Below are 12835 nucleotides of genomic sequence, written 5' to 3' on the forward strand. Positions count from 1 at the left end.
GTTAAAGCCAAACTTGAACCGTTCAATTCAGTCTGATTTTGAGTAAAAAACAAATTTCTCTTCAAAAAAAAGAAAACAAAATTAAACATTAAATTTGATTAAATCGAACTGAGTTAGAATTTAACCGATATCAAATTCGGAATCCAGATCCCTTGGCTTGGAACCAAAGCCACCAGTTCCAGCCCTAAGCAAGCGTTTAAGAATAGCCTACTTACCTTTAATTTTATGCAAAAAAAAAAAAAAATCTTGCATTTTCATTTGTTCAAAGCAGAAGTTGCATTTTTAACATAAAGAGCACTTGAAAATACACAGAGAAAGAGGAACGGAACATGGTAAGAATAAGGTTATGGTCACCAATGATTGGTCACCTTAACGTTAAACATCTCTCTAACTCTAAAGAAGATTACAAAGCAACTAAAATTGCCAAAAGAAAGGACTATACTAACAAAGACGCATTTGCTCCCCACCGTTCAGTATCTCAGTTTCAGGAAAACTAGTAAGTTCTAGCTTTTATCACATGCGAGAATGTGAGATTTAAACTTATCCAGTTCTGCAAGGACCTCCTCCTCCGGCCTGTAAATCAAGTCAATCATCCGCCATATCTGCACCAAAATTAATTGCCATTTCAGCTAAGGAAGGATACAGTCGAGCTCTAACATACATTGAACATGCATCTAAACCATATGTCAAATCATAGTCCCTGTTTCACTTGAACACTTGTCTCCAGGAAAATGCTGTTATTACAGACCAATTGATACAGGTCCATAAAAACAATGACCACTAGTGCAGTTTAAGCAATTAATAAAAAATGATAAGCATTAGAAATTAAATTAAAGCAGAAAGCAAAAAGCCAAATCACTCGAGACACCATTTGTCAGCACTAAAATTCCTTAACCAAATAACCTAATCATGCTGCCACATGATTGGAAGACACTTGAAAAACCTACTGTACCTTGTGTCCTTGTCCCAAATTGAAGGGTGTTTATTCCTAATCCAAATTTGAGAATGGTTAATCACATTTTTCACCGCTCTAATGGGACAAGTGCATAGATGGGGTGAAGATTGAAAGACAATGCCATAAAATAGATTGACAAAAGTGACAGATTTCACAGTTTGGAGTTATTTTCTCCACAAACAGCAAATGAGAGCACAACGAAGAAACATGACAAAGAAAGGCTAACTTAAAGCCATAATTGTGTGACAGAATAAAGTTAACATCGATCAAAAAATGTCTTTCTTACCTGCAGAGTACCACCTCCTGAAGTACTTTCACAATCATCAGAAACACTGACAATTGTCCATGGGTCAGAAGCATTCCAATGAAAATCAACAACCTTGTCCCTACATGCACATATAACCCATGAATCACCACAATGAAATCCAATTAAAGTAAGAATATAACAAATATTGATTACTGCCCAAAACATTTTAGGCATCAATAACTATCACTAAACATCAGCAAATTGAGATTTCAGTGTGATGGCTTGAATAAAAAGATGAAGGGCACAGGAAGCATGTAAAAAAGTTTTCATACCTATGCCCCGCATGTCGGAAAAATAATCCTGAAGGAGCATTTGGCAATTTCAATCCAGCAGAGTCTTGCTTTTTACCAACCTGAAAGACAATAGAATAATCAAATATGCAAGTTTAGAAATATAAAAAATGCCAAGACAAAAATGGGAACAAGGAAAAAAGGCAAATACATAAACCTCATAATCCTTCCCATCGATGAAACCAAAAGAAAATTTTATAGATGCTATTAACGCCAATCTTACACTGCACAGATGTAATTGACTGATATGAACTCTAGTCTAACAGTTATGATACAACTTTTAGAGAACCTCAATGTTCAAGCCTGTAATGGAATATTAGTGATCAAACTGTTTGGGGGAAAAAGTAGCACTTTGAAAATAAATTAGAAATATAAACCCTCTTCTTGTATCAGTTCGTTCATAATAACAGGAACAACTACTCAGTGGTTATTTCCAGTGAATGAAAGAGTCATATTCCCTAGTATCCTGCTTAACCTCAAGAAAAAGTGGCAACAAGAACAATTTTTTACAGGTTCAAAGAAGAGGGAGGGAGAAGCCGAACGTTTGCCTGCACTATACACTTTGACCGCTAGACTACTGGATCTGCGGTTAATTGTAGCTTCACTCTGGTGGCGCATCAAGCAAATTATATCCATGCCAAACCTACTTATCTATTTTTTGTGGCATATATCCTTGGAGGCTTTCCAAATATTTCTCACACTAGAAAGTCTTCACAAGTGAATCCAGTTTCCGACATTCCATTTTAACTCATACCAGAATACCAGGAACACATTTTGACCTGACTTCTATTTGCATAGCCTTCCTTAAAGTGTTTTTTCAAGTTGTTCTTTCTCTTGTGGCTTCTATAGGGCTCACCATGAGAGAGAGGGAGGGAGGAAGAAGCAATCTAGAAGAAAAATGTAAGCTAAGCACCTTCTCATAATCCCAGATATTTAGAATCCCATCCTCTGCAGAGCTTCCAAAGACAGATGACTTGTCAGGAGACCACTGGAGACAAAAGCATAATTTTGTTGAAAAGCTAAATACTTCCTGCTTGTACAGACATACATAAAAATCAACAAATAATTTAAGCATAATCCAAAATAATTTGCCAGACCTGTACACAAAGGACAGCAGCACTGTGACCCCCAAATTTATGAATAGGTGATCCAAACCCACCAGAAGTGAGTTTTCGGCGATCAAACATGTGAACAGTATTATCAGCTGATCTGAATTAAGAACAATACCACGTAAAGGCATATGCTGAGTTGCATAAACTTAAATTCATCATTGGTAAAGAGGTAGGAAAAAGTGTAAATGAAACAGAACTAGGAGCATAAAAATCATCCCAAATTCCATGTTGTTGCTCATGGTAAAGAATATGGATACAAAATTTCTGTATTATCACACTCATGATAAAGAAAATAGAAGCAGAAGAAAGGATGGGAAATATAAGCACCCTGTGAGAATGAGGTTCACATCATGAGGATTCCAATCAACACAATGAAGATCAGTATTATGTGCTTTCTCAACCTGCCAGATAATTAAAAAAAAAAAATACAGAATGAATGCCAAATATAGAACCACAGGAAATGGCAGCATAAAAAAGACCGGGGAAAAACAGTTGCAATTGTCAAAATGAAAACATAAAAATAACTAGACAAAAAAACACAACATAACATACAGTGCTTATGGCCATAGACATTGAAACTTAGAGGCAAAACCAGGTGAAACAAGCAGACCTTTCACCTGTGCTATTTAATGAAATACTGGTCACCCAGAATAATGACAGACACAACTTTAGTTAGTGTAACTAAACAAAGGTTAAATCCCAAACTACATATATACTTTTTCTACATTCTATTTTGTTTACAGCTAAACTTTCTGGGAGCTATTGTTAAACTGTATAATTAATCATTTTTATACAACCTCACCCCATATTTTGTCTCTCTCTTCTTCTCCACTACTACTACTTAGATTTAATTACTAATACTGATTCATCCAAAGGTTGACATGGAATGCCACTGAACCATCTCAAACAATCTTCTGTCAACTTATCATCTACGGGTACAACCTCCATCTTCATACAGGTCCATAAATTGCTTATCTAGTCCTTTCCGATGTTACTCGTCTTTTGCTACTATACTAGATAACTCAATTGCATGTTTAAGCCTCTCCAAAATAACAGGGGTCTTATATTTGAACTTTATATATTTTGAAACTTTCATCAGGAAGGAAAATAATAGAACAGGGAAAAATTGCAAAGAGACAAACAATAAGGGTGAAGAGAATGAATGCAACCTTGACAACTGGACTAGAGCCAGTTCTTGCATCCCACAGTATGAGACAAGAATCATCTCCTACACTACAGAACTCCTGTACACTACACATTGAAAACAAAAAACATTAGACAAAATCACAAGGGAGAGTTTTCAGGTAACACCTCCATTAAGTCATAATGAGAGAAAAAGAGAGACCTAATTTTCTAAGCAAAGTTCAAGTTATACAGTAAATGATGTGCCAACAACAAAACAGACTAGATTTGTGATGTAAACGTAATTAGCTTGGCTACATCTTATGCAATGCAATTGATTATGATTGCCAGAGCTACCTTGATGGGCAGAATTGAACATCTTCAACAGTATCATCATGCCCTTGGTAGATACCTCGTGGCCCAATAGAAGGCCTGTGCCTGTCAGTAGGTTTATTGTTACTTGCACCAACCTTAGAGGCATGTTTTGCATTGGAGCCACCAGATCCAAGAGACTTTGAAGACACTGGGTCCCCAGCCAAGGTTGAGATATGATCATGAATACTCCACAAAACCACTAACTTGTCTTTACCTACCATTACCATTGCCCAAATGAGAAAGAACTGTGAGAACATTTGTTAATTTAATTGCCAACCAACATAATATAAAACCTGACCAAAAAAACAATTCACATATCCAGTGATGTACATAAAAGACGAGCATCAGAAAATCAAACAGCATTTAAGATGTCTGTTGTTTATTATGAGCTCGCCTACCCTTTTATAAAATAATAGTTATGTAAGTTCAGGATGATCATATGAGTCGTGCAATCACGCAGTGTTTTTGCTGTAGGCATTCACATGAAAAACCATTGTTAACACACTAATACTCAACTCAATCAAGCCTTTATCCCAAAAATTTGGGATCGGCTATATGGATTCGCTTTCTCTACTCTAAACGATTTTGGGTTAAATCCTCAGAAATGTGTAATGCTTCTAGGTCATGTTATACTACTCTTTTCCAAGTCAATTTAGGTCTACTCCTTTTTTTCTTTTTATCCTCTAACCTAATGTGCTCTACTTGTCTAACTGGAGACTCCGTATGTCTACGCATCACATGACCAAACCACCTCAATCTCCTTTCTCTCAACTTATCCTCAATTGGCACCACTCCTACCTTTTCTCTAATACTCTCATTATGGACTTTATCTAGTCTAGTATTGCCACTCATCCACCTTAACATTCTCATCTCCGCAACTCTTATCTTAGACGCATACGACTTCTTCAGTTCCCAATACTCACTAACATATAACATAGCCAGTCTTATGGCTGTACGATAAAATTTTCCTTTCAACTTATTGGGAATCTTGCAATCACATAAAACTCCCGTGGCACGTCTCCACTTCAACCATCCAGCTTTAATTCTATGACTAACATCCTCCTCACATCCCCCATCTACTTGAAGGACTAAGCCGAGATATTTAAAGTGATTACTTTGGGACAGTACCACTCCATCCAAACTAACTCCTTCCCTATCACCAGTTTGGCCTTCACTGAACTTGCAATGCATGTATTCTGTCTTCGTTCTACTTAACTTAAAGCCCTTTGACTCTAGAGTACTTCTCCAAAGCTCCAGCTTTCTATTGACTCCTTCTTACGTCTCATCTATCAGAACAATATCATCCGCAAACATCATGCACCAAGGAATACTCTCTTGTATATGTTTCGTCAATTCATCTAAAACTAATGTAAAAAGGTAAGGGCTTATAGCTGATCCTTAGTGTAATCCAATTGAGATCGAAAAATCTCTTGTGTCCCCTCCCACTGCGCGCACAATAGTAGTTGCTCCTTCATACATATCTTTCAACACTTGTATGTACCTAATAAATACCCTCTTTTGTTCTAACACATTCCATAAGACATCTCTTGAAACACTATTATAAGCTTTCTCCAAATCAATAAAAACCATGTGTAGATCTTTCTTCACATCTCTATATTTCTCCATCAAGCTTCTAATGAGAAAGATCGCTTCCATAGTTGAACGACCGGGCATTAAGCTAAATTGATTGAGAGAGATAGAAGTATCATGACGTAGTCGATGCTCCACAACTTCATAGTATGGCTCATGAGTTTAATTCCCCTATAGTTTGAGCAACTCTGTATGTCTCACTTATTTTTAAAAATAGGTACTAAAATACTTCTCCATTCATCAGGCATTTTCTTTGAGTTTAGACTTAACTTAATTAACCATGCCACTCCCATATCTCCCAAACAATTCCACACTTCAATTGGTATTCCATCGGGTCCACAAGTTTTACCCACTTTCATTCTCTTAAGTGCTTCCTTTACTTCTAAAGATCTAATCCTTCTAATATAATTCACATTCTTTTCTATTGTTTTATAGTCTATATTAACGCTATTACCATTTTGACTATTATTAAAGAGATCATTAAAATAATTTCTCCATCTTTCTTTAATGTCCTCATCTTTTACCAACATTTTTCCTTCTTTATACTTAATGCAACAACACACTAATGCCGCAACATAATAACGACAGTTAAATTCAGACAACCAAGCATTGTTCATAAGTCTCAAATATTAGTTTATCGCTAAAACAACAATTAACTTATGCTAAAAGAGTTCTAAGAATCATAATTTATGAAATAAAAATACTATCCAACCTCCAGAGAGTACAAAGGGCTCAGCAGGGCACATTGCAAGAGCAAATTCAGCATTATCTTTATGCCCAGTTAATACCTGCATGACAATATAACCAAGTTAATGAGTGCACCGCTTACAAAAGAAAATAACAAAATTCTCCATGTACATAGGAAATGATCTCAAGGGCCATTAACAACTCAATGCATCCTTACAAGCCAAAAGTTACAAATACAATTACAATAATTACATTTTAAATATAATAGATTCCAGCATTACATGCTATTACAAAATCATATATAGAAAGAATATGAGTATAACTGCAAGCCATAACAAATATAAAAACTATTTAAAGAGTTTTAAAAGAAGAAAAAAAAAATGGCCACAGGACAAACCAGATCTGGATGAGACTCTGTGGCTCCCATGACAGCATGACGATTGGGTTGAGTCTCAACATCCCAAATGAGGACCTATTTTAAATTTTTGATAATTTAGTTCAAAATGAACTCCAATTTCATACCCTCAAAATCAAGAGAAAAGGCATAACTAGTAATTTTAAAATTCTTTTCAAATAAAAATGAAAAACAAATGTTTACTTCAGGACTATCAGTGTGTGTAGCCACTATCTTACTGTTCTGAGGCAATTCCCTGATTCTGTTCACCTGTAAAAATACAACGAAATGCCTAAACATTCATTGACATTAGCAGAATGCTGTATGAATGATGAAGCAAAGTTAGACAAGTTATTTTAGATAATTAAAGTTAAATGTGGGTAAAAATTAGTAGCAAACTAGATATTATTGCAAGACAAAATAGCATAGTTATTAAAGGCGCGCCTTAGGCTCCAGGCTCACCAGGCTCCAGTCCTAGCGCCTCTACAGGAGAAAGGCAGGCAACATTCACCAGGCCCTCGCCTTATGCGCCTAGGGGTGCGCCTTGTTCCAAGCGCAGGGCTAGAAAGGCGCGCATTTTTTATTTCTACATTCGGCGAGTACTTCCATTGACAAAAAGCACTACCACCCAACTCGAAATTTGTCGATCTAGAAGTTTTCAAAATTAGTATCGTTGGTGATAACTAGGTATCAAAATCTCATCAAACTAAAATACTCAGGATTACAAACCTCTCATATTTTCATTTTCAGTACTACCACTCATTATCTTTTTCAAAAAAAAAAAGTTAATAATCCTTTAGTTCTTAAAGGTGAAGGAAATGATGAAGATATTGATTTTGAAGATGAATATTAAGAGGATGAAGGTGTAGAAAAAGATGAAGAAGATATAGTTACTTTATTATTTCTTAACTTTAGTTATGAAAGATTAAAAGACTATTAAAGTTTTAATAATTTAGTACTTGAATGCTTATTTGTTATTATTATTTTTAGTTTTATGTTATTTAAAATTTGATGAAATATTCATATTTATTTTACTTTTATTTATTTATTTATTTATTTATTTATTTTTGCGCCTCATCTTGCTCAGGTGTGCGCCTTCACCTTGAGCCTTGCACCTAGGCTCCAGGACCCCTTGGGGCCTTAGTGCGCCTTGAGCCTTTAATAACTATGCAAAATAGCAGACAGAGAAATCCAGAGAGAAAGAAAGCTCGCTTCAGGATTCTATCTTTGAAAGTAAAATAATCTTGTTATATATTTACACAAAAGCAGCAATAATTCAGTGGAAGGCCTTAAATGCCGTGGACATGATTCTTGCAGTTCCTAAAGAAGAAAAATCCCAAAAGTAACTAAATCCCCAAATTTATTAACAGCACTTCCCCCTTCCCCTCACCCTACTCCACTTTGATGCTTCTGCTGTTCTCCCATTAATCTTTTATTTTCATAGACAGCTAAATACCTTTCCAAGCATTTTCCATTTTCCAAATTAGGCACTTCCCACCAAAAAGTTTACAATAATACAACTTTGTTCCTATAAGAATCAATCAATTCACCCAATGGGAGAGAGAAAAGTTAAAAATAAAAATTATGAAGCAACAGGTACCTCGCCAGGATGTATAATAGTTTTATACTTCCTTACAAAAGGAGAGCGTGCTTCTTCATTGAACTGTTGGATAAAGCAATCAAAGGATCCCATAACTAATCAGTATAATGGTGAATAAAAAGCGAGAAGGCAACCATTATTCATAATAATATTACCTGGGATATGTGCTCTGCAGCAGCAACCCTAGGTTTAACAACCTCACAGTTTGCGATTACAAGAGTATTAGGAACACTGCCATCAGTCTGGATATGAGAGGATAAATTAATAAATCCAGCAACAGAAGCTGCAGGACAATGCACGATAGACTACAAGACCATGCATTGGAATTGTAGCAACATCAAACAGGAATAGGCACAATCCATGATGTAAAAATTATAAATTCACTTATGTAGTAGCTTTGACAAATTAGCAATTTTCCCATGCACCATCCTGTTTGAAATTTTAACAAAAATAATCTGGATTCCACAGCCAATTTCGAAGTAATTACTATCATAACCGTTGTTCAGGCTGCATTTGTTTGTTAAAAATTAAGAGGGAATGAAAAAGAAAACACTCAATGATGATTACTTTCTCTTAATCATTTTTATTGCCCTTCCATTGTATTCCCAATAAGCAAAGATGGGTCATATCTGGCTAAGAACTAAAAGAATCCAACTGTCCAAAGCTGACATCACTTGCAAAGAATTTTTAACTCTTTACCTTACCTTTTTTTTTTTAAAAAAAAAGGTACTAAATATATTAACTGAACTCACAAGAGTGTCAAATCAAACTATTGACATTGTTTAAACCTTTTTTCCACAAAAAACTTGTGTTAAAAAAGGTAAAAACTATTGATGCAAAATTTAAAATAAAATAAAAATAAACTATTAAATAGATGTGCAATTTTATATTCTGCATGGAAAGTTGTCTTCTTGCCTGTTCAGAAAGGTATAAACGCTGACGATTCTTGTATGTTGCCTGCTCCAGCTGCGGACCCCATCTATTAGTTAAAAAATTAAAAATAACAGATCAAACCCATGCACTTGATGGTTGAAGATAGCTGATGCATCAGTATGTGTCCCCATATGACATTTAGCATTAAGATTTAAGAATACAAAAATCATATTGACACAAGTACTTGTCAAAACAGATCTCTGAACAAAATCCAATTAATACAAGAATTTATATGCATTTTCCATATCAACTAGTAGACTCAAATCACAGTACATTTCTCGCATAAACCATTTTACAACAGCTCCCCACCATTGGAACAGTTGCGTATAGCTGAGTCACCTTTACACAAGAAAAAAACATGAAATTCTTAAACTTTGTGTCTCTCAATTTTCTTGGCCACTAACCAAAGTGCTGCAGTGACCAGAAGAACACTTCAAAAAATACCAAATGTTTGGAAAATCCTGATATTCTATTGACTGACCAACAAAATATCAAGAGTGAAAGTGAGAGAAAGAAGCAGAGGTGACTAGCAATAAAGAGAAGGGTTCATAAGCTCTTTGCAATTCAAAAGCCACAAGCCCGAAACAACAAAGAAAATGAGCTCTCTATACTGAATTTAATCATTCTACATTCTTCTCATTCCAAACCCACATGAGTGCACACACACATAAATATAAGGAAAGTAGATTATTCAACATAGAAGCTCCTTCAAAAATTTATCAGCAACAGAAAATGGCTAGGGGGACAAAAAGTAAACTAGCAAAAAGTTGCAGAATAAAATAACCATGAAAATGATCAGATAAGTTGTGTTAATAATATCCAAAAATGGGTCGAATTAGGCCTAACAAATTAAGCTCAGCCAAGGGAAATGTAATTCCTAATCATTTGTAGGATATTAAGACGTGCACTTCAAGAGCAAAACAATCAAGTTCAACTCATAAAGCATTAGAAGAAGCACATGGTGCATGAAGTAACATCTTCAATGCAGTACATATAAACCACACAAACCAACTAGATTTCATAATTTTCATCGTCTATCACCCAAGGTAGTTGCACAGTCAAGCTGCATATTTACAAAAAAAAAAAGGAAAAGAAATTTGCGAAAATAGGCGAATTAGAGCTCAAAAAGAGCATTTATCGAAAAAAACAAAAAAAAAGTTAATTAATGAATGAGGAAATGCAGAACTAAATAAAGAAATGAAAACAGAAACCCTAGGGAACAGAGAAAGAAGTAAATACCGGCAAGAAAGAGAAGGCCAAACGAGGTTGTGATTAGCGAGCCAATCGTAGAGGACAGGAACCAGTGTCTTCCATTGTGCATACCTCTCGTCCACCGATCTCTTCCCTTTATCCTTCATTTTCTTTTCCTTCCTTTTCTCCTCTCTCTCCATCTATCTCCCAGCCCAGGGTTCTGTCTCTTTTCTCTCTCTTTCCCCCTCCACTTTTTGTCCCCTTTTCTTTCCCGCCTACTCTTGCTCTGTCAGTGGCTCTGTAAACTTTAACTGTGAAGTGAGGCTTTCTTTTGTTTTGCTTGCGGTACGAACGAGCAAGTCACGGTGGGGAAAGCAATTAACCCTTTGCTTGGATTAACTTGCAACAGGAGACGGAGAGAAAATAATAGTAAGTAAAGAATAAGGGTTTAAGGCTTATTTTTTTTATCTCTCAAATTTTATTTTTTTTTATATTTTAAATTTATAAATAAGAGTAAAAAAGAGTTAGTAAAGAATAAAGATTTAAGGTTTCTTCGTCCTTATCTCTCAAATTTTAATTTTTATTATATTTTAAATTTATAAAAAAGAAGGTGAGAGTTAAAAATTACTTTATTTTTTATTTTTTTATTATATTTTTAATTTTTTATTAAAAATTTAATTATACTCATTAAAAATAAACCTAGCGTATCACTATAAATAAATATTTTCTCTCTCAAGTGGTCATATATAGTTTATCTACTTTTAATTATTTATTTTTAAATAGTTTGCTATAATTATTATACTTTAATTATTATTATTTTATTTATTTTTTTAATAGTTTACTTCAATTATTATGCTTCAATTATTATTTTTTTTAAATAATTCATTTTCTATTCAATCTTTATTAAATTTACGCATTATTTTGATCTATTAATTTTATGATTTATTTATAGTGGACTATTAGTATTTGTAAATTTAAAATTTATCTAAATGAGTTTACCATTTAATAAATTATCTAATAAGGGTATTTTTATACTTTTAATAATTATTTATCCTTCTTTCACCTCTTTCCAAATATGAATAATATACATTACATTTTCTTACCTTTCCATTAATTCACCTCTTTCCAAACATGGGATTTTTTTTATTGTAACTCTCTTCATCCTTCCCCTTCCTTACCCTTCCTTATCCTTCCATTAATTATCCTTCCCTCACCCCATCCAAATAGAGCATAAAAAGAGGAGACGAGATCAAGAGAAAATAAATGAATTTTATTTTATTTTATATTGTTTTAATAAATTATTTGAATATGAGAAAAATATATTTAAAAAAAAATACTATTATATTTTTATTTTCTTTATTACTTATTATTTATTTAAACTTCGCCTAAGTAGTTTGCGCTTAGCCGGTCCCAAGCCCGGATAAATGAGAAGGGGTGCGGTAGATGACAAATAGCTAAAAATTTCGTCACACCTTATGATGGATTCAAATGATATAAACGTTAGATCGTCCTCTACTTACCACGAGCTACATCGGAGCCCGGGTATAGTAAGAAATATATAAGGGTGTAGGGCGTTCACCGAAAGAGATGCGCCATGCCGACACCCAGATGTGGTGTTAAATGAGCAAGGGTTCCCACATCATAGACGGGTATGGGTAAAAAAGTTAGTCCATATGACAGATAGTATAACAGATAGTGGAACAAAACACAAGATAGATATAGAAAACAATAGAAGATATCATAGAATGATACCAATTAGGAAGAAACAGGATAGGAAGAGGATCAGGGTTGGTACTTAGAATGTTGGATCACTTACAGAAAAATTAATAGAGCTTGTGGATACCATGGAAATGAGAAGGGTGAAGGAAGTGAGTAATTCATTGTACAAACTATGGTTTATCGGAAATGAGAGAAATAAGAACGGAGTGGGCATAATCATAGACAAAACATTGAAAGACGCTGTAATAGCTGTGAAAAGAGTATAAGATAGAATTATACTAGTAAAGCTAGTACTAAAAGGAGAAACAATAAATGTTGTTACTACTTATGCCCCACAAATAGGACTAGAAAGTGAGAGTAAACAAATGTTTAAGGAAGATATGGATGATTTAATGCAAAACATACCAAATGAAGAGAATGTTTTCATTGGTAGAGATTTGAATGGATATGTAGGAAGTGATAGGCAAGGTTATGAAAATGTTCATGTAGGTTTTGATTTTGATAGTCGAAATGAGGAGGGAAAAAAGTATTATGGATTTTGCTATGACATACGACCTAAT

At 34.4% G+C, this 12835-nt stretch overlaps 1 protein-coding gene across 1 annotated transcript; it reads right to left on the bottom strand.

Annotated features, from left to right (window-relative positions):
• Positions 1-232: 232 nt before the first annotated feature.
• LOC110642470 (WD-40 repeat-containing protein MSI4) lies at positions 233-10974 on the bottom strand. Its single transcript, XM_021794553.2, has 15 exons — positions 10605-10974; positions 9348-9411; positions 8588-8674; positions 8433-8495; positions 7037-7102; positions 6836-6910; positions 6464-6539; positions 4144-4375; positions 3834-3915; positions 2992-3065; positions 2650-2761; positions 2466-2540; positions 1535-1614; positions 1242-1341; positions 233-602 (listed from the first exon to the last, which is right to left on the bottom strand). Exons 1-15 carry the CDS (start codon positions 10754-10756, stop codon positions 504-506), a joined length of 1437 nt encoding a protein of 478 aa, XP_021650245.1. The 5' UTR covers positions 10757-10974; the 3' UTR covers positions 233-503.
• Between the last annotated feature and the right edge of the window lie 1861 nt (positions 10975-12835).

This window comes from Hevea brasiliensis, chromosome 6, assembly GCF_030052815.1.
Source record: "Hevea brasiliensis isolate MT/VB/25A 57/8 chromosome 6, ASM3005281v1, whole genome shotgun sequence".
NCBI lineage: Eukaryota > Viridiplantae > Streptophyta > Magnoliopsida > Malpighiales > Euphorbiaceae > Hevea > Hevea brasiliensis.

Bases quoted from the DNA above. Each gene is read 5' to 3' on its own strand.
- LOC110642470 (XM_021794553.2), bottom strand. From the start codon at position 10,756: ATGGAGAGAGAGGAGAAAAGGAAGGAAAAGAAAATGAAGGATAAAGGG. The intron at 7,103-8,432 runs GTACCTGTTGCT...GTATTTTTACAG, and splicing joins CTATTATACATCCTGGCGAG to GTGAACAGAATCAGGGAATT. The intron at 603-1,241 runs GTAAGAAAGACA...ATTTTGGTGCAG, and splicing joins CAGGAGGTGGTACTCTGCAG to ATATGGCGGATGATTGACTT.